Source organism: Scyliorhinus torazame, chromosome 18, assembly GCF_047496885.1.
Source record: "Scyliorhinus torazame isolate Kashiwa2021f chromosome 18, sScyTor2.1, whole genome shotgun sequence".
NCBI classification, from domain to species: domain Eukaryota; kingdom Metazoa; phylum Chordata; class Chondrichthyes; order Carcharhiniformes; family Scyliorhinidae; genus Scyliorhinus; species Scyliorhinus torazame.
In genome coordinates this window covers 23,760,162-23,783,686 of record NC_092724.1, presented here as the reverse complement: position 1 = coordinate 23,783,686, position 23,525 = coordinate 23,760,162, and the positions used below count along the sequence as shown (strand labels likewise).

General features: G+C 54.0%; 1 protein-coding gene across 3 annotated transcripts in view; it reads left to right on the top strand.

The window, feature by feature from the left end:
• cpamd8 (C3 and PZP like alpha-2-macroglobulin domain containing 8) overlaps window positions 1–23,525 on the top strand; it is a 447,755-nt gene that overhangs the window by 417,171 nt on the left and 7,059 nt on the right. For all 3 annotated transcript variants that reach the window (XM_072482392.1, XM_072482391.1, XM_072482390.1), the window contains 3 exons: window positions 6,068–6,178; window positions 16,745–16,957; window positions 18,101–18,175. In XM_072482392.1, the coding sequence (XP_072338493.1) occupies window positions 6,068–6,178; window positions 16,745–16,957; window positions 18,101–18,175 (399 nt within the window). The remainder of the gene's footprint in view (window positions 1–6,067; window positions 6,179–16,744; window positions 16,958–18,100; window positions 18,176–23,525) is intronic.

The following is a 23,525-nucleotide window of genomic DNA, read 5'->3' as shown; positions in this document are numbered from 1 at the left end:
CGGCTGCTGCAGTGTGCTCAGTGTCTCTGTTCCGGCTGCTGCAGTGTGATCAGTGTCTCTGTACCGGCTGCTGCAGTGTGCTCAGTGTCGCTGTGCCGGCTGCTGCAGTGTGATCAGTGTCTCTGTACCGGCTGCTGCAGTGTGCTCAGTGTCGCTGTGCCGGCTGCTGCAGTGTGCTCGGTGTCGCTGTCCTGGCTGCTGCAGTGTGCTCGGTGTCGCTGTACCGGCTGCTGCAGTGTGATCAGTGTCGCTGTGCCGGCTGCTGCAGTGTGATCAGTGTCTCTGTACCGGCTGCTGCAGTGTGCTCGGTGTCGCTGTCCTGGCTGCTGCAGTGTGCTCGGTGTCACTGTACCGGCTGCTGCAGTGTGCTCAGTGTCGCTGTGCCGGCTGCTGCAGTGTGATCAGTGTCTCTGTACCGGCTGCTGCAGTGTGCTCAGTGTCGCTGTGCCGGCTGCTGCAGTGTGCTCGGTGTCGCTGTCCTGGCTGCTGCAGTGTGCTCGGTGTCTCTGTACCGGCTGCTGCAGTGTGCTCAGTGTCACTGTACCGGCTGCTGCAGTGTGCTCGGTGTCGCTGTACCGGCTGCTGCAGTGTGCTCGGTGTCACTGTGCCGGCTGCTGCAGTGTGCTCGGTGTCACTGTGCCGGCTGCTGCAGTGTGCTCGGTGTCTCTGTACCGGCTGCTGCAGTGTGCTCGGTGTCGCTGTACCGGCTGCTGCAGTGTGTTCGGTGTCGCTGTACCGGCTGCTGCAGTGTGCTCAGTGTCTCTGTACCGGCTGCTGCAGTGTGCTCGGTGTCTCTGTACCGGCTGCTGCAGTGTGCTCAGTGTCGCTGTACCGGCTGCTGCAGTGTGCTCAGTGTCTGTGTACCGGCTGCTGCAGTGTGCTCGGTGTCTCTGTACCGGCTGCTGCAATGTGTTCGGTGTCGCTGTACCGGCTGCTGCAGTGTGCTCGGTGTCTCTGTTCCGGCTGCTGCAATGTGTTCGGTGTCGCTGTACCGGCTGCTGCAGTGTGCTCGGTGTCTCTGTATCGGCTGCTGCAGTGTGCTCGGTGTCGCTGTACCGGCTGCTGCAGTGTGCTCAGTGTCGCTGTACCGGCTGCTGCAGTGTGCTCAGTGTGACTGTACCGGCTGCTGCAGTGTGCTCAGTGTCTCTTCCGGCTCTGCAATGTGCTCGGTGTCGCTTTCCCGGCTGCTGCAGTGTGCTCGGTGTCGCTGTACCGGCTGCTGCAGTGTGCTCGGCGTCTCTGTACCGGCTGCTGCAGTGCGCTCGGTGTCGCTGTACCGGCTGCTGCAGTGTGCTCGGTGTCACTGTACCGGCTGCTGCAGTGTGCTCGGTGTCGCTGTACCGGCTGCTGCAGTGTGCTCGGTGTCGCTGTACCGGCTGCTGCAGTGTGCTCGGTGTCTCTGTACCGGCTGCTGCAGTGTGCTCAGTGTCTCTACCGGCTGCTGCAGTGTACTCGGTGTCTCTGTACCGGCTGCTGCAGTGCGCTCGGTGTCGCTGTACCGGCTGCTGCAGTGTGCTCAGTGTCGCTGTACCGGCTGCTGCAGTGTGCTCGGTGTCACTGTACCGGCTGCTGCAGTGTGCTCGGTGTCGCTGTACCGGCTGCTGCAATGTGCTCAGTGTCGCTGTACCGGCTGCTGCAGTGTGCTCAGTGTCGCTGCACCGGCTGCTGCAGTGTGCTCGGTGTCACTGTACCGGCTGCTGCAGTGTGCTCGGTGTCGCTGTACCGGCTGCTGCAGTGTGCTCGGTGTCTCTGTACCGGCTGCTGCAGTGTGCTCAGTGTCTCTACCGGCTGCTGCAGTGTGCTCAGTGTCGCTGTACCGGCTGCTGCAGTGTACTCGGTGTCTCTGTACCGGCTGCTGCAGTGCGCTCGGTGTCGCTGTACCGGCTGCTGCAGTGTGCTCAGTGTCGCTGTACCGGCTGCTGCAGTGTGCTCGGTGTCACTGTACCGGCTGCTCCAGTGTGCTCGGTGTCGCTGTACCGGCTGCTGCAATGTGCTCAGTGTCGCTGTACCGGCTGCTGCAGTGCGCTCGGTGTCGCTGTACCGGCTGCTGCAGTGTGCTCAGTGTCGCTGTACCAGCTGCTGCAGTGTGCTCGGTGTCACTGTACCGGCTGCTGCAGTGTGCTCGGTGTCGCTGTACCGGCTGCTGCAGTGTGCTCGGTGTCTCTGTGCCGGCTGCTGCAGTGTGCTCAGTGTCACTGTACCGGCTGCTGCAGTGTGCTCAGTGTCTCTGTACCGGCTGCTGCAGTGTGCTCAGTGTCTCTGTGCCGGCTGCTGCAGTGTGCTCAGTGTCGCTGTACCGGCTGCTGCAGTGAGCTCGGTGTCACTGTACCGGCTGCTGCAGTGTGCTCGGTGTCGCTGTACCGGCTGCTGCAGTGTGCTCGGTGTCTCTGTACCGGCTGCTGCAGTGTGCACAGTGTCGCTGTACCGGCTGCTGCAATGTGCTCGGTGTCTATGTACCGGCTGCTGCAGTGTGCTCAGTGTCGCTGTACCGGCTGCTGCAATGTGCTCGGTGTCTCTGTACCGGCTGCTGCAGTGTGCTCGGTGTCACTGTACCGGCTGCTGCAATGTGCTCAGTGTCTCTGTACCGGCTCTGCAGTGTGCACAGGGTCGCTGTACCGGCTGCTGCAATGTGCTCGGTGTCGCTGTACCGGCTGCTGCAGTGTGCTCAGTGTCACTGTACCGGCTGCTGCAGTGTGCTCGGTGTCTCTGTACCGGCTGCTGCAGTGTGCTCAGTGTGACTGTATCGGCTGCTGCAGTGTGCTCAGTGTCGCTGTACCGGCTGCTGCAGTGTGCTCGGTGTCTCTGTACCGGCTGCTGCAGTGTGCTCGGTGTCGCTGTACCGGCTGCTGCAGTGTGCTCAGTCTCTCTGTACCGGCTGCTGCAGTGTGCTCGGTGTCGCTGTACCGGCTGCTGCAGTGTGCTCAGTGTCGCTGTACCGGCTGCTGCAGTGTGCTCAGTGTCTCTGTACCGGCTGCTGCAGTGAGCTCGGTGTCACTGTACCGGCTGCTGCAGTGTGCTCAGTGTCGCTGTACCGGCTGCTGCAGTGTGCTCGGTGTCTCTGTACCGGCTGCTGCAGTGAGCTCGGTGTCACTGTACCGGCTGCTGCAGTGTGCTCAGTGTCTCTGTACCGGCTGCTGCAGTGTGCTCAGTGTCGCTGTACCGGCTGCTGCAGTGTGCTCAGTGTCGCTGTACCGGCTGCTGCAGTGTGCTCGGTGTCTCTGTACCGGCTGCTGCAGTGTGCTCAGTGTGACTGTATCGGCTGCTGCAGTGTGCTCAGTGTCGCTGTACCGGCTGCTGCAGTGTGCTCAGTGTGACTGTACCGGCTGCTGCAGTGTGCTCGGTGTCGCTGTACCGGCTGCTGCAGTGTGCTCGGTGTCGCTGTACCGGCTGCTGCAGTGTGCTCGGTGTCGCTGTACCGGCTGCTGCAGTGTGCTCAGTGTCGCTGTACCGGCTGCTGCAGTGTGCTCAGTGTCTCTGTACCGGCTGCTGCAGTGTGCTCGGTGTCTCTGTACTGGCTGCTGCAATGTGCTCAGTGTCGCTGTACCGGCTGCTGCAGTGTGCTCAGTGTCGCTGTACCGGCTGCTGCAGTGTGCTCAGTGTCTCTGTACCGTCTGCTGCAATGTGCTCGGTGTCTCTGTACCGGCTGCTGCAATGTGCTCGGTGTCTCTGTACCGGCTGCTGCAGTGTGCTCAGTGTCGCTGTACCGGCTGCTGCAGTGTGCTCAGTGTCTCTGTACCGGCTGCTGCAGTGTGCTCAGTGTCTCTGTACCGGCTGCTGCAGTGCGCTCGGTGTCGCTGTACCGGCTGCTGCAGTGTGCTCAGTGTCGCTGTACCGGCTGCTGCAGTGTGCTCAGTGTCTCTGTACCGGCTGCTGCAGTGAGCTCGGTGTCACTGTACCGGCTGCTGCAGTGTGCTCAGTGTCGCTGTACCGGCTGCTGCAATGTGCTCGGTGTCGCTGTACCGGCTGCTGCAGTGTGCTCAGTGTCTCTGTACCGGCTGCTGCAGTGTGCTCAGTGTCGCTGTACCGGCTGCTGCAGTGTGCTCAGTGTCGCTGTACCGGCTGCTGCAGTGTGCTCAGTGTCGCTGTACCGGCTGCTGCAATGTGCTCAGTGACTCTGTACCGGCTGCTGCAGTGTGCTCGGTGTCTCTGTACCGGCTGCTGCAATGTGCTCAGTGTCGCTGTACCGGCTGCTGCAGTGTGCTCGGTGTCGCTGTACCGGCTGCTGCAGTGTGCTCGGTGTCACTGTACCGGCTGCTGCAGTGTGCTCGGTGTCACTGTACTGGCTGCTGCAGTGTGCTCGGTGTCTCTGTACCGGCTGCTGCACTGTGCTCGGTGTCGCTGTACCGGCTGCTGCAGTGTGCTCGGTGTCGCTGTACCAGCTGCTGCTGTGTGCTCGGTGTCGCTGTACCGGCTGCTGCAGTGTGCTCAGTGTCGCTGTACCGGCTGCTGCAGTGTGCTCGGTGTCGCTGTACCGGCTGCTGCAATGTGCTCAGTGTCGCTGTACCGGCTGCTGCAGTGTGCTCAGTGTCGCTGTACCGGCTGCTGCAATGTGCTCAGTGTCGCTGTACCGGCTGCTGCAGTGTGCTCAGTGTCACTGTACCGGCTGCTGCAATGTGCTCAGTGTCGCTGTACCGGCTGCTGCAGTGTGCTCAGTGTCACTGCACCGGCTGCTGCAGTGTGCTCGGTGTCACTGTACCGGCTGCTGCAGTGTGCTCAGTGTCGCTGTACCGGCTGCTGCAATGTGCTCAGTGTCGCTGTACCGGCTGCTGCAGTGTGCTCAGTGTCGCTGTACCGGCTGCTGCAATGTGCTCAGTGTCGCTGTACCGGCTGCTGCAGTGTGCTCGGTGTCTCTGTACCGGCTGCTGCAGTGTGCTCGGTGTCGCTGTACCGGCTGCTGCAGTGTGCTCGGTGTCGCTGTACCGGCTGCTGCAATGTTATCAGTGTCGCTGTACCGGCTGCTGCAGTGTGCTCGGTGTCTCTGTACCGGCTGCTGTAATGTGCTCAGTGTCGCTGTACCGGCTGCTGCAGTGTGCTCGGTGTCACTGTTCCGGCTGCTGCAGTGTGCTCAGTGTCACTGTACCGGCTGCTGCAGTGTGCTCGGTGTCGCTGTACCGGCTGCTGCAGTGTACTCGGTGTCACTGTTCCGGCTGCTGCAGTGTGCTCAGTGTCACTGTACCGGCTGCTGCAGTGTGCTCGGTGTCTCTGTACCGGCTGCTGCAGTGTGCTCGGTGTCGCTGTACCGGCTGCTGCAATGTGCTCAGTGTCGCTGTACCGGCTGCTGCAGTGTGCTCGGTGTCGCTGTACCGGCTGCTGCAATGTGCTCAGTGTCGCTGTACCGGCTGCTGCAGTGTGCTCAGTGTCGCTGTACCGGCTGCTGCAATGTGCTCAGTGTCGCTGTACCGGCTGCTGCAGTGTGCTCGGTGTCGCTGTACCGGCTGCTGTAGTGTGCTCAGTGTCGCTGTACCGGCTGCTGCAGTGTGCTCAGTGTCGCTGTACCGGCTGCTGCAGTGTGCTCGGTGTGGCTGTACCGGCTGCTGTCGTGTGCTCGGTGTCGCTGTACCGGCTGCTGCAGTGTGCTTGGTTTCGCTGTACCGGCTGCTGCAGTGTGCTCAGTGTCGCTGTACCGGCTGCTGCAGTGTGCTCAGTGTCGCTGTACCGGCTGCTGCAGTGTGCTCGGTGTCGCTGTACCGGCTGCTGCAGTGTGCTCGGTGTCGCTGTACCGCCTGCTGCAGTGTGCTCGGTGTCGCTGTACCGCCTGCTGCAGTGTGCTCGGTGTCTCTGTACCGGCTGCTGCAGTGTGCTCGGTGTCTCTGTACCGGCTGCTGCAGTGTGCTCGGTGTCGCTGTACCGGCTGCTGCTGTGTGCTCGGTGTCGCTGTACCGGCTGCTGCAGTGTGCTCGGTGTCGCTGTACCGGCTGCTGCAATGTGCTCGGTGTCGCTGTACCGGCTGCTGCAGTGTGCTCGGTGTCGCTGTACCGGCTGCTGCAGTGTGCTCGGTGTCGCTGTACCGGCTGCTGCAGTGTATGTGGCTGTATGATGTATATTGATGATATTCTTGCTCTTGCAGCATTTGAAGCCACTCGCTTTTACAATGTGAGTGAAACAAGTCCCCTGGCTCGCGAGCTGTGTGACGGCACCACCTGTAATGAGGTAGAGAGCTCAGCCAATCAGTGGATAGGTATGTATTCAAACCTGACACCAAATTTAAGAATTGTGGCACTAAAGATCTGGGTTCAAAGTTAATGATTTGTTGACTGAGCCACGGGGATGCAAGGTTCTCCCTCAGTAACCCAATGAGTTGCTTTCGTGCATCCACACATTGTAAACGTTGCACCCTTGTTGAGGTGGTTGGTTGAGGGAGTGGGTAATGAGGTCCCGTGGAAGGGTTCTTACTGGGTGCCGACTAACTTGGGGTGAATTGTTGCAGCTATGTCTGTCTGGGTGAATGTTGAGTGTCCGTCGCACCTCGACCCTTTGCAGATGATGAGGCATGTGGGGATCAGCAGGTGAGAGATCACGAATGCTGCCCCCCACCCCACTCCTCATAGGTCTGCCATGGGGTCGGGGAGGGTGGGGAGAGAGAGAGAGATGCTGGACCTCGCACTTGTGTTGAATAAATATTACCCACCAGTTGTTAGGCCAGGTCTGAATGTTGACTGCTTTGTTATTGGACGAGTTGTGTACGGCGCTGAATACCCTGGAAAGATCTGCTAACAAACCCAATCTTGAGCATATCACAGCTGGAAGGCCATTGATGAAGCTGATCGAGATGGCTCAGCTGATAATGCTGAGGGAGACACAGTGGTTAGCACTGCTGCCTCACCACCCCAGGGACCAGGGTTCAATTCCGACCTCGGGTGACAGTCTGTGTGGAGTTTGCACGTTGTCCCCGTGTCTGTGTGTGGGTTTCCTCCCTCTACCCAAAGATGTGCGGGTTAGGTGGGGGTTACGGGGATAGGGTGGGGGGTGGGTCGGTGCAGACTCAATGGGCCGAATGGCCTCCTTTTCCACTGTCGGAATTCCATGGCACCTATCCAATCTCTGGGCCATTCCTGATGGGGGGGGGGGGGGGGGGGGGGCCTCCAGTATTCTTCATCAGTTGAACTTTGTTGCTTACAACTGGGTGGTTTTCTGGAAGTTGTTGAACTTCAAACATGTTGTTTGTGACTGGAGTCAAAAATGGGGGAAACAGCCCAGCTTCTCTCTAGTGAACTTGATTGGGTTTTTATGGCAATCCGGAAGCTTCTTTTGTCATCCTGTTTCTGATGCCAGGTCACAAATTACCAGATTTATTCAATTCAACTTCACAGCCCGTCCTGATCCGGTGCCACACCCAGTGGCTATTTACTGCACCTATTAGTGAAAATGGTGCACTGTGAAAATCTATCAGCGATGCTCCTCTGCCCTCCTCTGCCCACGGGCGGGCATGGAAGATCCCACAGCCACTATTCGAAGACGAGCAGTGGAGTTCTTTTTTAAAATAAATTTAGAGTACCCAATTATTCTTATCCAATTAAGGGGCAAGTTAGCGTGGCCAATCCACCTACCCTGCACATCTTTTGGGTTGTGGGGGTGAAACCCACGCAGACACGGGGAGAAGGTGCAAACTCCACATGGAGCCGGGATTCGAATCCGGGCCCTCAGCTCCGCAGTGCCAGTGCTAACCACTGCGCCACCGTGCCACCCTGAGCACTGGCGTTCTGCCCAGCGTCCTGGCCAGTGTTTATCCTTCAAACAACGTCGCTACACACAGATGCTCTGGCCATTTGTCACGTTGCTGTTTGTGGGAGCGTGCTGTGCCCAACATGACTGCCTCATTACGAGAAAGATGACGCGTCAAAAAGTACTTATCGACAATAAAGCATTTTGAGACACCCTGTTGATAAAACCCTGCAGACCAGACTTGTGCAAACGTTCCTCGGTTACGGGCACAGGATGAATTTAAAAGTCATAAGAAGTATGAGCGGAAGTGGACCACTCGGCCCATCGAGTGTGCTCCCCCATTCAATGAGATCATATCTGATCTGATCTCATAATCCTCGACTCCACTTTCCCACCTTATTTCCAAAACCCCTGATTCCCTTACTGATGAAAAATCTGTCTGTCTCGGCCTTGAGCATACTTAACGACCCAGCCTCTACAGCTCTCTGCGGTAAAGAATTCCACAGATTCACTACCCTTTGAGAGAAGGAATTCCTCCTCATCTCAGTCTTAAATGGGCCGCCCCTGACTCTGAGATTATGCCCTCTGGTCCTAGACTCTCCCACAAGGGGAAACAACCTCTCAGCATCCTCTCAAGTCTCCTGAGAATCCTATATGTCTCAATAAGGTCACCTCTCATTTTTCTAAACTCCACTGAGTACAGGTCCAACCTACCCAACCTTCCTCATAAGAAAATCCCTCCCTACCCGGGATCAACCGAGTGAACCTTCTCTGGACAGCCTCCAATGCCAATGTATCTGTCCTTAGATAAGGGGACCAAAACTGTTCTCTGTATTCCAGGTGTGGTCTAACTAGTGCCTTGTATAGTTTGAGCAGGACTTCCCTACTTTTATACTCCATTCCCTTTGAAATAAAGGCCAACATTCCATTTGTCTTCCCGATTACCCACTGAACTTGCGTGCTAGCTTTTTGTGATTTATGCACGAGGACCCCCTAATCCCTCTGTGCTACAGTTTTCTGCCATCTTTCTCCATTTAAATAATATTCAGCTCCTTTATTCTTCCTACCAAAGTGCACAGCGTCACATTTTCCTACATTATATTCCAACTGCCCACGTTTTTTCCCACTTAACCTGTCGATATCCCTCTATAGACTCTGTGTCGTCCTCGCCACTCGCCTCCCCGCCTATTTTTGTGCCATCTGCAAACTTGGCAACAGTACATTTCCTCCGAGTCATTAAACCCAAGCCTGTGCCCAGAATTACGCACCCGTCAGCTGCTGCATTTTGCTGGTTTCCGACTGACCTGAGAACAAACACGAGAGGCCCTGGGATTAAAATCATCTCAGCCTTGTGTTGGCGAGGGTAAGGTGGGGGTGGGGGTGGGGGTGGTGCTTACTCTCACGCCAGCATCACCACCTGACAACCACACCCAATTGAAATTGGGGCGTAAGTCCTTAGGAAACCTTTGACATTACAAATGCAGACACAGGAATTTATAATGGAAATTGCCTATGTAAACAGCGCTCCCAATGACCAAAGGATGTAATTACAGCACGGCACGTTTACATAGAGAGTTATCATTGTTTATATGAATGAAGGACTTTTTATTGGAAGAAATTGCCCTTAGCCCCTTTATATATTTAAAAGTTTCATGTCAAAAACTCTTATTGAGGAATCTCTACAACTGGACGGCAAGCAGCTGTGGGGAATATTGTCCCACTGTGATTGCTGTCATTTTGAAGCTGGATATAAATGTTACTTCTTTTTTCTTTACGTAAGAAACTGAAATGATTGACAATCACTGCGCTGTGATCCCAGTGACAGTTCGCATCCACTGCCTCCCCCCCCCCCCCCACAACTTCTCCAGGTTCCTGACAGCTAGCACAGGCTTGTTAATGGGCTGCGGAGAACTCCTGATGAAGTGCAGTTCGAGCTCAGCACGAGGGAAGTTTGCAATGTCTCTCCACCCGCCTTTCCTTCCTTCCCTCTCCCTCCCCATCCCCTCTAATCATTGCCTAATGATCACCGTAAACAAGTCAATCTACTCCTGGGGGGGGGGGGGGGGGGGGGGGGGGCCTGTCCCCTGAATCCATTGATAATTTACAACTAGTCTCCGCAGGAGCAGGTAGGCTGCCAAACCAGGCCCAAGCTCAGCATGTCGCAACCTGAGCACAGACTCGCACCGAAGTATTAATTTACAAGGCAGCCTTTCTGGGTTCTCCTGATGACAGGTAGTTTATGGCCTGGCCTGGTGATGTTTTGTGACGCTCTGGTTTCTTTTAAACTTACCTCATAGCTGTCAACTGGGAGTTAATGAAACACAGTCGTTTATAATAACTACAAATTATTACCGGACTGTCTGGGCCCTCCCGGTTGTTGCTTCAATCTCTCCAATCAGAACATGATGTTGTTAGGGAATAAAAGGAGCATTCATTTATAAATAAACTCGTAAAATTCACAAGGAAAGCAAGAATCATTGTTCGTCAGGCCCCTCCACACCCTCCTTTACCCACTCCCCTGCTGGCACTAACTAACCTGTGCGGTACTGTACAACATGGCCTCGGTGCAATGGGTCAACTTCTCTCTCTCTCTCTCTCTCTCTCTCTCTCTTTCTCCGGCATTTTTATCGTTCACAAAGACCCGAGAGCCTAGATTCCAATGGTCACCCATGCTTCTGTGGACAACACACTGTGTATCTGAGCAGAAGGCCACTGGTTCGAGCCAACCTCCAGAGATTTGGCCTATAATACGGACTGACTTTCCAAGTGCAGTACTGAAGGAGCACTGCATTGTCGGAGGTACCATCTTTCGGGTGATATCTTAAACCAAGGTCTGGTCTGCCCCCCTGTTGGATGAAGAAGATCCTTTGGGCAGTGTTTCCGAGAAGAGCAGGAGAGTTGTCCCCAATGTTCCTGGCCATAACTGATCCCTCGACTAATATCACTACAACCAGGTTACTTGGTAATTATCACGTTTCTGTCTGTGGGATCTTGCTGTGTGCTATTTGACTGCCATGATTCCTGCGTTACAACAGGCGCTACATTTTAGAAAGAACGTCACTGGCAGTGAAGTGCTTTGGAGAGTCCTGCAGCTAAGAAAGATTCAAGGGAAATGCAAGATCTTAGAATCCTACAGTGGAGAAGGAGTCCATTCGACCCATCGAGTCTGCACCGGCTCTCGGAAAGAGCAGCCTACTTTATTTTAAATAAATTTAGAGTACCCAATTATTTTTATTCCAATTAAGGGGCAATTTAGTGTGATCAATTCACCTACCCTGCACATCTTTGGGTTGTGGGGGCGAAACCCATGCAAACACGGGGAGAACGTGCAAACTCCACACGGACAGTGACCCAGAGCCGGGATCGAACCTGGGACCTCGGCGCCGTGAGGCTGCAGTGCTATCAATGCACCACCGTGCTGCCCTTAGAGCAGCCGACTTAAGCCCACACCTCCGCCCTATCCCCGTAACTCAGTAACCCTACCTAAGCTTTTTGGACACAAAGGTGTAAATTTAGCATGGCCAATCCACCTAACCTGAGCACCCGGAGGAAACCCACGCAGACACAGGGAGAACGTGCAAACTTCACACAGTCACCCGAGGCCAGAATTGAACCCGGGACCCTGGAGCTGTGAGTCAGCAGTGCTAACTACTGTGCCGCCCATCTACCATTTGCCTTTAGGCTGCTTGATCTCCGAATTGTTCATTGGAACCTGACGATTGATCTCCAAACCCCCTTGACTCAAATCAGCCAGGATTCCTGCTCCTGATTGGCACCCAGTGACCCTCAGTCATCCTCTTTAATTAAAAATGCACTTGTATGTAGTCAGGATCAGTCTCTGTGATGGTTCCCCCACCCTGCCTGCAACACACCAGTCCGGCAGGAATCGGCACTTAACCAATGTCCCAAAGGACTCAGAGCCTCTCCGAATCAGACCGACACCCTGAACTGCAACAACACATTGAATTTATCTTGCACCTTTAATCCCAAGGTGCTTCACAGGAGATTTCTTGGACAAAATCTAATTTTTAAAAAATAATCTATATTATCACAAGTACATTAACACTGCAAGAGGTTACTGTGAGAATCCCCTAGTCGCCACACTCCGGCGCCTGTTCGGGTACACGGAGGGAGAATTCAGAATGTCCTATCTTTCAGGACTTGTGGGAGGAAACCGGAGCACCCGGATGAAACCCCGCAGACACGGGGAGAACGTGTAGACTCCGCACAGACAGTGACCCGAGCCGGGAATCGAACCTGGGACCCTAGCGCTGTGAAGCAACAGTGCTAAGTACTAAATCTGACCCTGAGTCACGTGGTGTGCAATAGGCCAGGTGACCAAAAACATTGCCAAGAGGGTCTGTTTTAAGGAATGTCTCAAGCGGGGAAAGAGAAGCCGAGGTTTTGGGGAGGGAATTCCAAGGTTCAGGGACCGGGCAGCTGAAGGCACGCCACCAGTTGTAATCGGGGATGCTCAGAATTGGGAAGTATCCAGAGATGTCAGAGAGTTATGGGGAGGGGTGAGGCCCACGGAGGGGTTCGAAGGGATGAGAATTTTAAAATCGAGGCATTGCTGGAACCCGAGCCAATGTAGGTCAGCGAGCACAGGGATTGGGATGGGTGAACGGGATTTGATTCGTCCAGAAAAGGGAGAGGACTGGAAATTGTAAGTGCATTCCTCGGTAAATGAGCCGTCACGCACCTTAGACTGTTGTGGAGTGCTGCAGTTAGAATGCAGCACTGCTGGGCAGTATCGAGTGCAGCTGCCCCAGTGACGTAACCAAGAGAGTTCAGTTGTGTTTTAGAAATGCCCCTCGGGCATAATACAGCAGTTACTGTCGCCAAGGCAACCGCACCGCTTGTAATAAAATTATAAACAAATGCTCTCATGCAACCTCAAGTTTCCCATCACCAGTTGCTAACATCTTTAAACAGACACGAGAGGAATTTCCTCTGCTGTTGAAGCGCTCCTTCCAAACCCACTGCCTCTACCACCGAGAAAGAGCAAGGGCATCAGATCGACGGGAACACACCATCATCTGTGCGTTCCCTCCTGACTTCCCCTCCCAAGTTCTGGATTTAAGTCCTTTCAGCCGTTCCTTCACTGTCGCTGGGTCAAAATGCTGGAACTCCCTCCCTGCCAGCACAGTGGACCCCATGGACTCCGCGGTTCAACGAGGCTGCTCACCACCTCCTTCTCAGGGGCAATTAGGGAGGGGCAATGAAAATGCTCACATCCTTTGAATGAATAAAGTAGGGCATCCGGAAGAATATATTGACCTCGGAGGGGATTCACCAAACTGCAGAGACCGGGTTTATGAACCCCTGATTTTAGACCACTGGCAGTGAGGCTCGAGGGGTTATTTAAAAAATTAAAAAATTTAGAGTACCCAATACACTTTTTCCAATTAAGGGGCAATTTAGCATGGCCAGTCCACCTACCCTGCACATCTTTTGGGGTGTGGGGGCGAAACCCACGCAAACACGGGGAGAATGTGCAAACGCCACACGGACAGTGACCCAGAGCCGGGATCGAACTTGGGACCTTGCCACCGCGAGGCAACAGGGCTAACCCACTGCGCCACCGTGCTGCCCGCTCGAGGGGTTATTTGATTGTCGAGTTTCATGTGTGTTCCCAGACCTCACGCGCACATCTATTCAGACCAAACTCGGAGGACTGGTGTCAGGAACAGGAGCACCCACTAGGCCAGGGCATTGATGGCAACTGGTGTGGACCAATCATAGTTCTGACTAAGATCTAATTTAGAACCAAACTGTGACCTTCTCATCCACACGTTCCAGTTTTTTTAACCTGGGTAGTGCTGCAACCAACTTTGCCCTTGAGGGAGAGGCTGAGATTAAATCTGGTGGTGTGTTTGGTACAGCTGGTGTCCTGAGAAGTTACAAACATTTGGATTCAATGTTCATTTAGATCAGGATTTTATTATATATTACAGCGCGCTGGTACAGTGGTCAGCACTGCTGCCTCACAGAGCCAGAGTCCCGGGTTCAATTCCGGCCTCGGGTCACTGTCTGTGCTGAGTCTGCACTTTCTCCCCGTGTCTGTGGGTTTCATAGAATTTACAGAGCAGAAGGAGGCCATTCGGCCCATTGAGTCTGCACCGGCTCTTGGAAAGAGCACCCTACCCAAGGTCAACACCTCCACCCTATCCCCATAACCCAGTAACCCCACCCAACACTAAGGGCAATTTTGGACACTAAGGGCAATTTATCATGGCCAATCCACCTAACCTGCACATCTTTGGACTGTGGGAAGAAACCGGAGCACCCGGAGGAAATCCACGCACACACGCAGACTCCGCACAGACAGTGACCTAAGCCGGAATTAAACCTGGGACCCGGGAGCTGTGAAGCAATTGTGCTAACCACCATGCTACCGTGCTGCCCCTTGCTACCGTGCTGTCCTCCGGGTGCTGCAGTTTGCTCCTAGTCCAAAGATGTGCAGATTAGGCGGAGTGAGAGCCTTCTCCCGCGGATGGAAATGGCTGGCACGAGGGGATATAGCCTTAAACTGAGGGGTAATAGATATAGGACAGAGGTCAGAGGTAGGTTCTTTACGCAAAGAGTGGTGAGGCCGTGGAATGCCCTACCTGCAATAGTAGTGAACTCGCCAACATTGAGGGCATTTAAAAGTTTATTGGATAAGCATATGGATGATAATGGTATAGTGTAGGTTAGATGGCTTTTGTTTTTTGACTTCCCATGTCGGTGCAACATCGTGGGCCGAAGGGCCTATACTGCGCTGTATCGTTCTATGTTCATGATAAACTACCCCTTAGTGTCCATGGATCAGCAGGTTAGGTTATGGGGACAGGGTGAGGTGTGTGGGGGAGTGGACCTTGGCGGAGTGCTCTTTCGGAGAGTTGGTGCAGACTTGGTGGGCCGAATGGCCTCCTTCTGCACTGTGGAGATTTTAGGATTGCGTTGCTTTGATCAAACACCCAACACCACGATAGAAAGAAAATGGGGAGGAGTTTGACTGTGAAGTCCATTGGGACATCCTGAGATTGGGAAAGGTGCTATAGAAACGCAGTAAGTGCTTTCTGTTCTCACCTACTGCTGCTTGAGAGAGACCCTGGTTTGGGAGCAGGCTTGTAGTCACTCAAGGGGCTGATGAGCAAATTCAGCATGTTCAGGTTTGGCACAACATTAAACATAAATATTTTTTAAATTGATAATTTTGTTAAAGAGTAAATTTATAAAAAATGACCATTAAAACGAGCCAGGCATAGTTGCTCAGCCATTTCAGAGACAGTTAAGAGTCAACCACATTGCTGTGGGTCTGGAGTCACGTGTAGGCCAGACCGGGTAAGGGCAGCAGATTTCCTTCTCTAGGACAATCAGATGAGTTTGTGTTTCAACCGATGAGAGTTTCATGGTCACCATTCTGAGACCAGCTTTAAATTCCAGATTTTATGAATCGAGTTTAAATTCCACCAGCTGCAGTGGTGGGAATTGAACTCCTGTCCCTAGATCTTTAGCCCGGGCCTCCGGATCACCAGTTCAGTGGCATTACCAAATGGCCAGCACGGCAGCACAGTGGTTAGCACAGTTGCTTCACAGCTCCAAGGTCCCAGGTTCGATTCCCTGTTGGGTCACTGTCTGTGCGGAGTCTGCACGTTCTCCCCGTGTGTGCGTGAGTTTCCTCCGGGTGCTCCGGATTCCTCCCACAGTCCAAAGATGTGCAGGTTAGGTGGATTGGCCATGCTAAATTGCCCTTAGTGTCCAAAATTGCCCTTAGTGTTGGGTGGGGTTACTGGGTTATGGGGATAGGGTGGAGGTGTGGACCTTGGGTAGGGTGCTCTTTCCAAGAGCCGGTGCAGACTCGATGGGCTGAATGGCCTCCTTCTGCATTGTAAATTCTATGATAACATCCACCCATTAGCTATGAGGAGAGGTTGAATAAACTCGGTTTGTTCTCACTGGAACGACGGAGGTTGAGGGGGTGACCTGATAGAGGTCTACAAAATTATGAGGGGCATAGACAGAGTGGATAGTCAGAGGCTTTTCCCCAGGGTAGAGGGGTCAATTACCAGGGGGCATAGGTTTAAGGTGCGAGGGGCAAGGTTTAGAGGGGATGTACGAGGCACGTTTTTTACACAGAGGGTAGTGGGTGCCTGGAACTCGCTGCCGGAGGAGGTGGTGGAAGCAGGGACGATAGTGACATTTAAGGGGCATCTTGACAAATACATGAATAGGATGGGAATAGAGGGATACGGACCCAGGAAGTGTAAAAGATTTTAGTTTAGATGGGCAGCATGGTCGGCACGAGCTTGCAGGGCCAAAGGGCCTGTTCCTGTGCTGTACTTTTCTTGGACACAGTAAGAAGTCTTACAACACCAGGTTAAAGTCCAACAGGTTTGTTTCGATGTCACTAGCTTTCGGAGCGCTGCTCCGTCCTCAGGTGAATGTACGTTTGGACAGGCCAGTTTTCTTTGTTCTTTGTTCACCACCCTCCGGGATCTCTGCATTCCTCTAATTCCAGCCTCTTTCATTTCTCGGAGGGGCATGTTTTCAGCTGCCAGGGCCCTAAGTTCTGGAATTCCATCCCCAAACTTCCCTTTTGTCCTTTAAGACGCTCCTTAAAATTGACTTATTTCACAAAGTGTTTGCTCACCTATCCCCACTGTCTCCCCAGTGTCAAATTATGTTCGATCATTGCTCCTTGGGCCATTTTACTGCATAAAGGGCACTATATAAAAGCAAGTTGATGTGTTGGAGCCCAGCCCATCACCCTCAGCTGACTACAGGGTTAACCTAGTCCATCCTAGAATCCCCAAAGTGCAGAAGGAGGCCATTTGGCCCATCGAGTCTGCAGCTACTTGTGAAAGAACACTCTGGAAAGAGCACTCTATCCAGGCCCACTTCCCCCCCCCCCCCCCACCCCCCCACCCCCCCACCCTATCCCTGTAACCCCACAACTTTGGGCACTAAGAGGCAATTGAGCATGGACATTCGCATCTAAGTTGTACGTCTTTTGGCACTGAAAGGGTTAAAGGGCAGGGCGATCAAAATTATTTGGGCCACTTAACTTGTTTAATGCTCCTTGTATTTATTGCAGGTTTTGGCCAATCTGGTACCTGTAAGAATGTTTATGACTGTCTGGATGAGGAACACTATGAGCTGTGCACATGTCACCGTGACTGTGGCTTCGATGGAACCCCTGTGTGCGGTTCTGATGGAATTCTGTATCGGAACCAGTGTCAGATGGAGGTGGTGGCTTGCCGAAACGACACCAGAATTGAACAGGTCCCTGTGTCACAGTGCCCCTCAGGTCAGAGACCCCCCATTCACACACACTTACCTTTCCGCTCCGATAGCGATTACAGAGACACCGTCTTTTCACTTTCGGGTCCTGAGCTCAAATTGAGTTGAACGGTGGGGGTTGAAGGGCACTGTCAGCTGGAGACCAGCACTGTGGACAACTGAGGAGATGGATTTGGTTTGTCTTTCTCTCTCTCTTTCAACCTGCTTGTCTGATCGTTTGTTTCTCTCTCGCTCTCTCTTGTTATGGCCCAGGGTTTAGAGAACCCCAAAGTGTATCATGGAGTTCACCTGACCCACAACTTTTACTAGATTGTGGTATGGGGGGCACACGGCCCACTCTACAGGTGTGGTACAGCAGAAATGGAAAAGTGTTTTTTAAAGCAAAACAATGTTTATTCTATGAACTCAAGTTAACCTTTTTAAAACATACAGTGAACATCTTAGCAACCATCAATTCAAATACAGCCCCCAAAGAATACAACACTAAGTAATCCTTTAAGCTTTCCTTTTAACATCCATACGACTTAAAAACACCTTTTAAAAGAAGCACATCAGGTTTACATTCACTACTGAGAACATTTATAATTCTGAATTCACCAAATGATCAAGAGATAGTCTTTTCATGGCAGAGAGAGCAGCAGTACACCTGCTTTGTCTGGCTTCAGCTCCAACACTGAAAACTAAACTAAAACACACCCTGCAGCAAACAACCTAAAACGAAAGTAAAAAGCTGACAGACAGCCCAGCTCCACCCACTTTCTGACATCACCGCAGTAATAAACACCCATTTCTTAAAGGTACTCTCACTACAGATATTTATATACACACCTATTTATAAACACCCGTTTCTTAAAGGTACTCTCACATGACACTCTCTCCCTCTCTCTTTGGTTGTCTTTCCCTCCACCTCTATCAGTCTCTCTTTCTTTGTGTTTCTCGATTTCTCTGATCTTGTCTCTTTCTGCTTGTCTCTCAACCCCCCCCCCACTCTCTCCCAATCTGCATACCTCTCTCTAACTGTACAGTGGACTGAATTTTAACTCTGAATATCTGGGACTGACTTGTGCCCAGCCGGTTGTTGTGAGGGTTTGTGTTGAGGGGCGTTGGTGAAACTGCGGGATCAATTCTGACTTCTGTCTCTTCCCCGCAGCGGAAGGTGCCCCTGAAGAGAGTGAGTCTGTGGGACCATCCATGAAGCTGCAATTGGTAGAACAGAAACAACCAGGTTAGTCGATCTGTACCGTGGACAGACCTCCCAGTGTGATGGGCCGCCTGGCGAGTGCTTCATGTAACACAGCTACACACTGGGCATCAGGCTCTCCCGATTCAATCCCTGCCCAACCTGTGCTGAATGAGCTGCTCACGAGGTGGCTGAGGAAACAGTAGACACCCTCCAGCACTCAGCACCCCTGTGCCGCCAGAGTGTGGGTGCAGTCTGTACCCCGGAGAGAGCCCACTCCGTCGGGCAAAGGGAAAATTGAGCAAGGGAAAAGGAAGCTGGGATTTTGATGGGCCAGTCTAACCTCCGCAGTATCAGTGGGAATGTTACGGAGCTGGACTGTCAATTAAAGAGATTCGAAAAATGTGAGGGGGCACCCTGAGGGTCGAGGAGGAGGGGGAGGTACTATTGCGGGGAGGGGAGGTGCCAGACTCTCCCAGCACAAGCCGGAGGGGAAGGAGGGCTGCCTGGCACCGTCAGTACTGCTGGCCAATAGGCCACGGCTTCACCAGCAGGCAGAGTGAGCAGGGGAAGGGGAAGGGGTAGAATTGCTGGGAATAAGTGGGCCGGGGCGGTTACTTTACGCATGTGACTGCATTGCCATTTCACACTTTGTGTGGGTGGTTTATGGTCTGTTTTGTCCCAGTGTAAGAAAAAAATAAATAACCTTTATTGTCACAAGTGGGCTTACATTAACACTGCAATGAAGTTACCGTGAAAAGCCCCTAGGCGCCACATTCCGGCACCTGTTCGGGTACACAGAGGGTGAATTCAGAATTCTCAGCTGGTACGGGAATTGAACCCGCGCTGCTGGCCTTGTTCTGCATCACAAACCAGCTGTCTAGCCCACTGAGCTAAACCAGCCCTGAAACACTGAACGTCAACCGTGCTTCCACCACCCCGGCACAGCGCTGTGTGCAGCCCCCTCCCTGCAGGCACAGAGCTGTATGGTGAACCCCCAGGGACAGAGCTTTATGGTGAACCCCCAGGGACAGAGCTGTATGGTCGGCACCCAGGGACAGAGCTGTATGGTGAACCCCCAGGGACAGAGCTTTATGGTGAACCCCCAGGGACAGAGCTTTATGGTGAACCCCCAGGGACAGAGCTGTATGGTCGGCACCCAGGGACAGAGCTGTATGGTGAACCCCCAGGGACAGAGCTTTATGGTGAACCCCCAGGGACAGAGCTTTATGGTGAACCCCCAGGGACAAAGCTGTGCGGTGGGCCCCCGGGGACAGAGCTTTATGGTGAACCCCCAGGGACAGAGCTGTATGGTCGGCACCCAGGGACAGAGCTGTGCGGTGGGCCCCCAGGGACAGAGCTGTGTGGTGGGCCCCCGGGGACAGAGCTGTGTGGTGGGCCCCCGGGGACAGAGCTATGTGGTGGGCCCCCGGGGACAGAGCTGTGTGGTGGGCCCCCGGGGACAGAGCTGTGTGGTGGGCCCCCAGGGACAGAGCTGTGTGGTGGGCCCCCAGGGACAGAGCTGTGTGGTGGGCCCCCAGGGACAGAGCTGTGCGGTGGGCCCCCAGGGAGAGAGCTGTGCGGTGGGCCCCCAGGGACAGAGCTGTGTGGTGGCCCCCCAGGGAGAGAGCTGTGTGGTGGGCCCCCAGGGACAGAGCTGTGTGGTGGGCCCCCAGGGACAGAGCTGTGCGGTGGGCCCCCAGGGACAGAGCTGTGCGGTGGGCCCCCAGGGAGAGAGCTGTGCGGTGGGCCCCCGGGGACAGAGCTGTGTGGTGGGCCCCCAGGGACAGAGCTGTGTGGTGGGCCCCCAGAGACAGAGCTGTGCGGTGGGCCCCCAGGGACAGAGCTGTGCGATGGGCCCCCAGGGACAGAGCTGTGCGGTGGGACCCCAGGGACAGAGCTGTGTGGTGGGCCCCCGGGGACAGAGCTGTGTGGTGGGCCCCCGGGGACAGAGCTGTGTGGTGGGCCCCCGGGGACAGAGCTGTGTGGTGGGCCCCCGGGGACAGAGCTGTGTGGTGGGCCCCCGGGGACAGAGCTGTGCGGTGGGCCCCCGGGGACAGAGATGTGTGGTGGGACCCCAGGGACAGAGCTGTATGCCCCCCACCCTGATACAGCGCTGTGCGCCCTCCAGCCAGCCCATCGCCCCAGATTCAATAATAACTTTGAGGGAATTGGATAAATCTTTAATTGGAGCCATTTACGGGGCCGCGGGGGTGGATCCGGGGCCGCGGGGGGTGGAGCCGGGGCCGCGGGGGGTGGAGCCGGGGCCGCGGGGGGTGGAGCCGGGGCCGCGGGGGGTGGAGCCGGGGCCGCGGGGGGTGGAGCCGGGGCCGCGGGGGGTGGAGCCGGGGCCGCGGGGGGTGGATCCGGGGCCGCGGGCTGGAGCCGGGGCCGCGGGGGGTGGAGCCGGGGCTGTGGGAATCATTACGCAGCTCTTTCAAAAATCCAGCACAGGAACAAAAGGACAAATTGTCTCCCCCTGCACTGTATGGATCTGTGATCCAAGAGACAGCGGGAGTCTTGCTCTGCACCGACAGTCCCTATTCACACACTTTACATCAAAGAGTTTGCTTCTATCAGATGTGAGGCCGAGTCTAACTGTGCGGAAGGAGCTGGCTCCCCACATATGGTATTTAAGTGATAATCGTTCCGTGCCTGTGTTTCCCAGTCTTCCATCTCTCGGCTAATCTGTCTCCACCTGCACCCTGAACCCTACCAATTTAAACATTTTTAAAGGTGTTCAGAATGTTTCGTGAGCAGGTGACAGGGAAGTGATTATTAATTTAAAGCTGGTTCTTTTTTTTTCTTCTTGTTTTAATTTTTCAGGTGATTACAGTGCATGTGACGGCCGATTCTAAACTAGTCTTCAAAGTAATCAGTCAAAACTCCGCTGTATAATGGCGGTTTTGCAGAATGATGGCCCGCGCTAAACATTTTCTGGAGCTCCTTGATAAATGTCTTTATAAAGCTCCGATGTCACTAGCTTTCGGAGCGCTGCTCCTTCCTCAGGTGAATGAAGAGGTCTGTTCCAGAAACACATATATAGACAAATTCAAAGTTGCCAAACAATGCTAGGAATGCGAGCATTAGCAGGTGATTAAATCTTTACAGATCCAGAGATGGGGTAACCCCAGGTTAAAGAGGTGTGAATTGTCTCAAGCCAGGACAGTCTATATGTGTGTTTCTGGAACAGACCTCTTCATTCACCTGAGGAAGGAGCAGCGCTCCGAAAGCTAGTGACATCGAAACAAACCTGTTGACTTTAACCTCGTGTTGTAAGACTTCTTACTGTGCTCACCCCAGTCCAACGCCGGCATCTCCACATCATTTATAAAGCTCAGTCTAAATGGCTGGGGTTTTCTCCTGCGTGGTACCCATTGTGTGGACACTTCATTCAATGTGTTGCCGAGTCACAGGTCAGGGGTGTCCCAAATTCCGAGGGTTTTGCCGCAAAAGCCTTGGTGTTGTCGCGCATCTTGTAGATGGTGCACACGGCTGCCGCTATTTGTTGGGTGGTGGAGGGTGTTAATGTTTGTGGATGGGGTGCTAATCGAGCAGACTGCTTTGTCCTGGATGGTGTTGAGCTCCTTGAGTGTTGTTGGGACTATGTTTATCCAGGCAATTGGGGAGCATTCCGACTTGTGCCTTATAGATGGCGGTCAGGCTTTGGGGAGTCAGGAGGTGAGCTACTCCCTGCAGAACTCCCAGCTTCTTGACCTGCTCTTGTAACCAGAGTATTTATATTGTTCGTCCAGTTCAGTTTCTGGTCAATAGTAACAGCCAGGATGTTAATGGTGGGGGATTTTCAGTGCTGTTCAATGTTGAGGGAATTCTCCATTGGAAATACTTATTTCCTGGCTGTTGAACCCATGATAAGCAGAACGCATAGACAACAGTAGAAATTACGAACAACATGTATTTCAGTACCCCTCCATTCCCCTAAGGACCTCCTTCCCTGACCTGCACCTAGGCCAGAAAGTTTTTTTAAAATTTAAATTTAGAGTACCCAATTCATTTTTTCCAATTAAGGGGCAATTTAGCATGGCCAATCCACCTATCCTGCACATCTTTTGGGTTGTGGGGGCGAAACGCACGCAGACACGGGGAGAATGTGCAAACTCCACACGGACAGGGACCCGGAGCCGGGATCGAACCTGGGACCTCGGCGCCGTGAGGCAACAGGGCTAACCCACTGCGCCACCGTGCTGCCCTTGCCAGAGAGTTTTACCAGCTGGGACTGTCCTTTTGGAGGGCAAACCCTGCCCCGCCCCCTTAAAGGGGAAGCCCTGCCGCCCGCCCCTTAAAGGGGAAGTTGTCGTCCCCCGCAGGGAAAGTCCTGCCCCCCCCCTTAAAGGGGAAGTCCCCACCCCCTTTATATTCCGGGGAGTTCATAGGAAATCGTATTGTCCTGATCCCGGGGCCTCCATTGGGGTTACAGGCACTGGCTCTTGTGTGAAGTGATCCATTGATTTGTTCGCCCCGTGATCCGCTAAGATGACAGAACTCCAACCATCACAACCATCTTCCTCAGTACCAACCAGCGGGTGGTTTACCCCTGACTCCCATTGACTCCAGCATTGCGCGGGCTCCTTCATGGCGCACTCAGCCAAAAGTTGCCTTGATGTCAATGACAGTCACTCTCACCTCACCTCTGGACTTCAACTCTTTTTGTCCATTTCGGACCAAGTCTGTAATGGGGTCAGGGGCTGAGTGACCCTGGCGGATCCCAAACTGAGCGTCAATGAGCAGGCTATTGCAGCTGCTGATCGCTCCTTCCCTTGTTTTGCTGATGACCGAGAGCGGACTGATGAGGCGATAATGGGCCGGGTTGAATTTTTTCTGCACCTGGGCAACTTTCTACATTGCCGCCGGGTAGATGCCAGTTTTGTAGCTGTACTGGAGCAGCTTGGCTAGGGGTGCGGCAAGTTCTGGAGCAGAAGTCTCGTTAATGATGGGAGCTGTAGAGGACAAACGCATAAAAATCACAAAGCAAGTGGACAGCTTGAGGTCGCTGCCTCTGAGCCGGAGACTCTGGCTTTGAAACCCACACCAGGACTTGATGGTCGAGGAAGGTGCGTTAATAAAGCAACCAAACAGGTGACGCTTCAGCCTGGTAAACCCTTCCAAAGGCGCCCAGTAACCGACAGTAAGAGCAAGAGAATCAGGTGATGGAAGGAACATTGGAGCCTCTACGATCACTATCCACAGCTCCAGACGACGACAACACGTGTAAAGGTCCATGAAGCCACGCATGTAAAAGTCCATGTAGCCGCAGCAACGTAGGCTCCTTGCTTAGTTGGCTGGACGGACCAATATGGATCGGATTGGTGGCAACAGCATGGGGTTCTATCGCCAATCGGGCTGGTGCGTGTCGTACCCAAGGTAGAGATCGCAG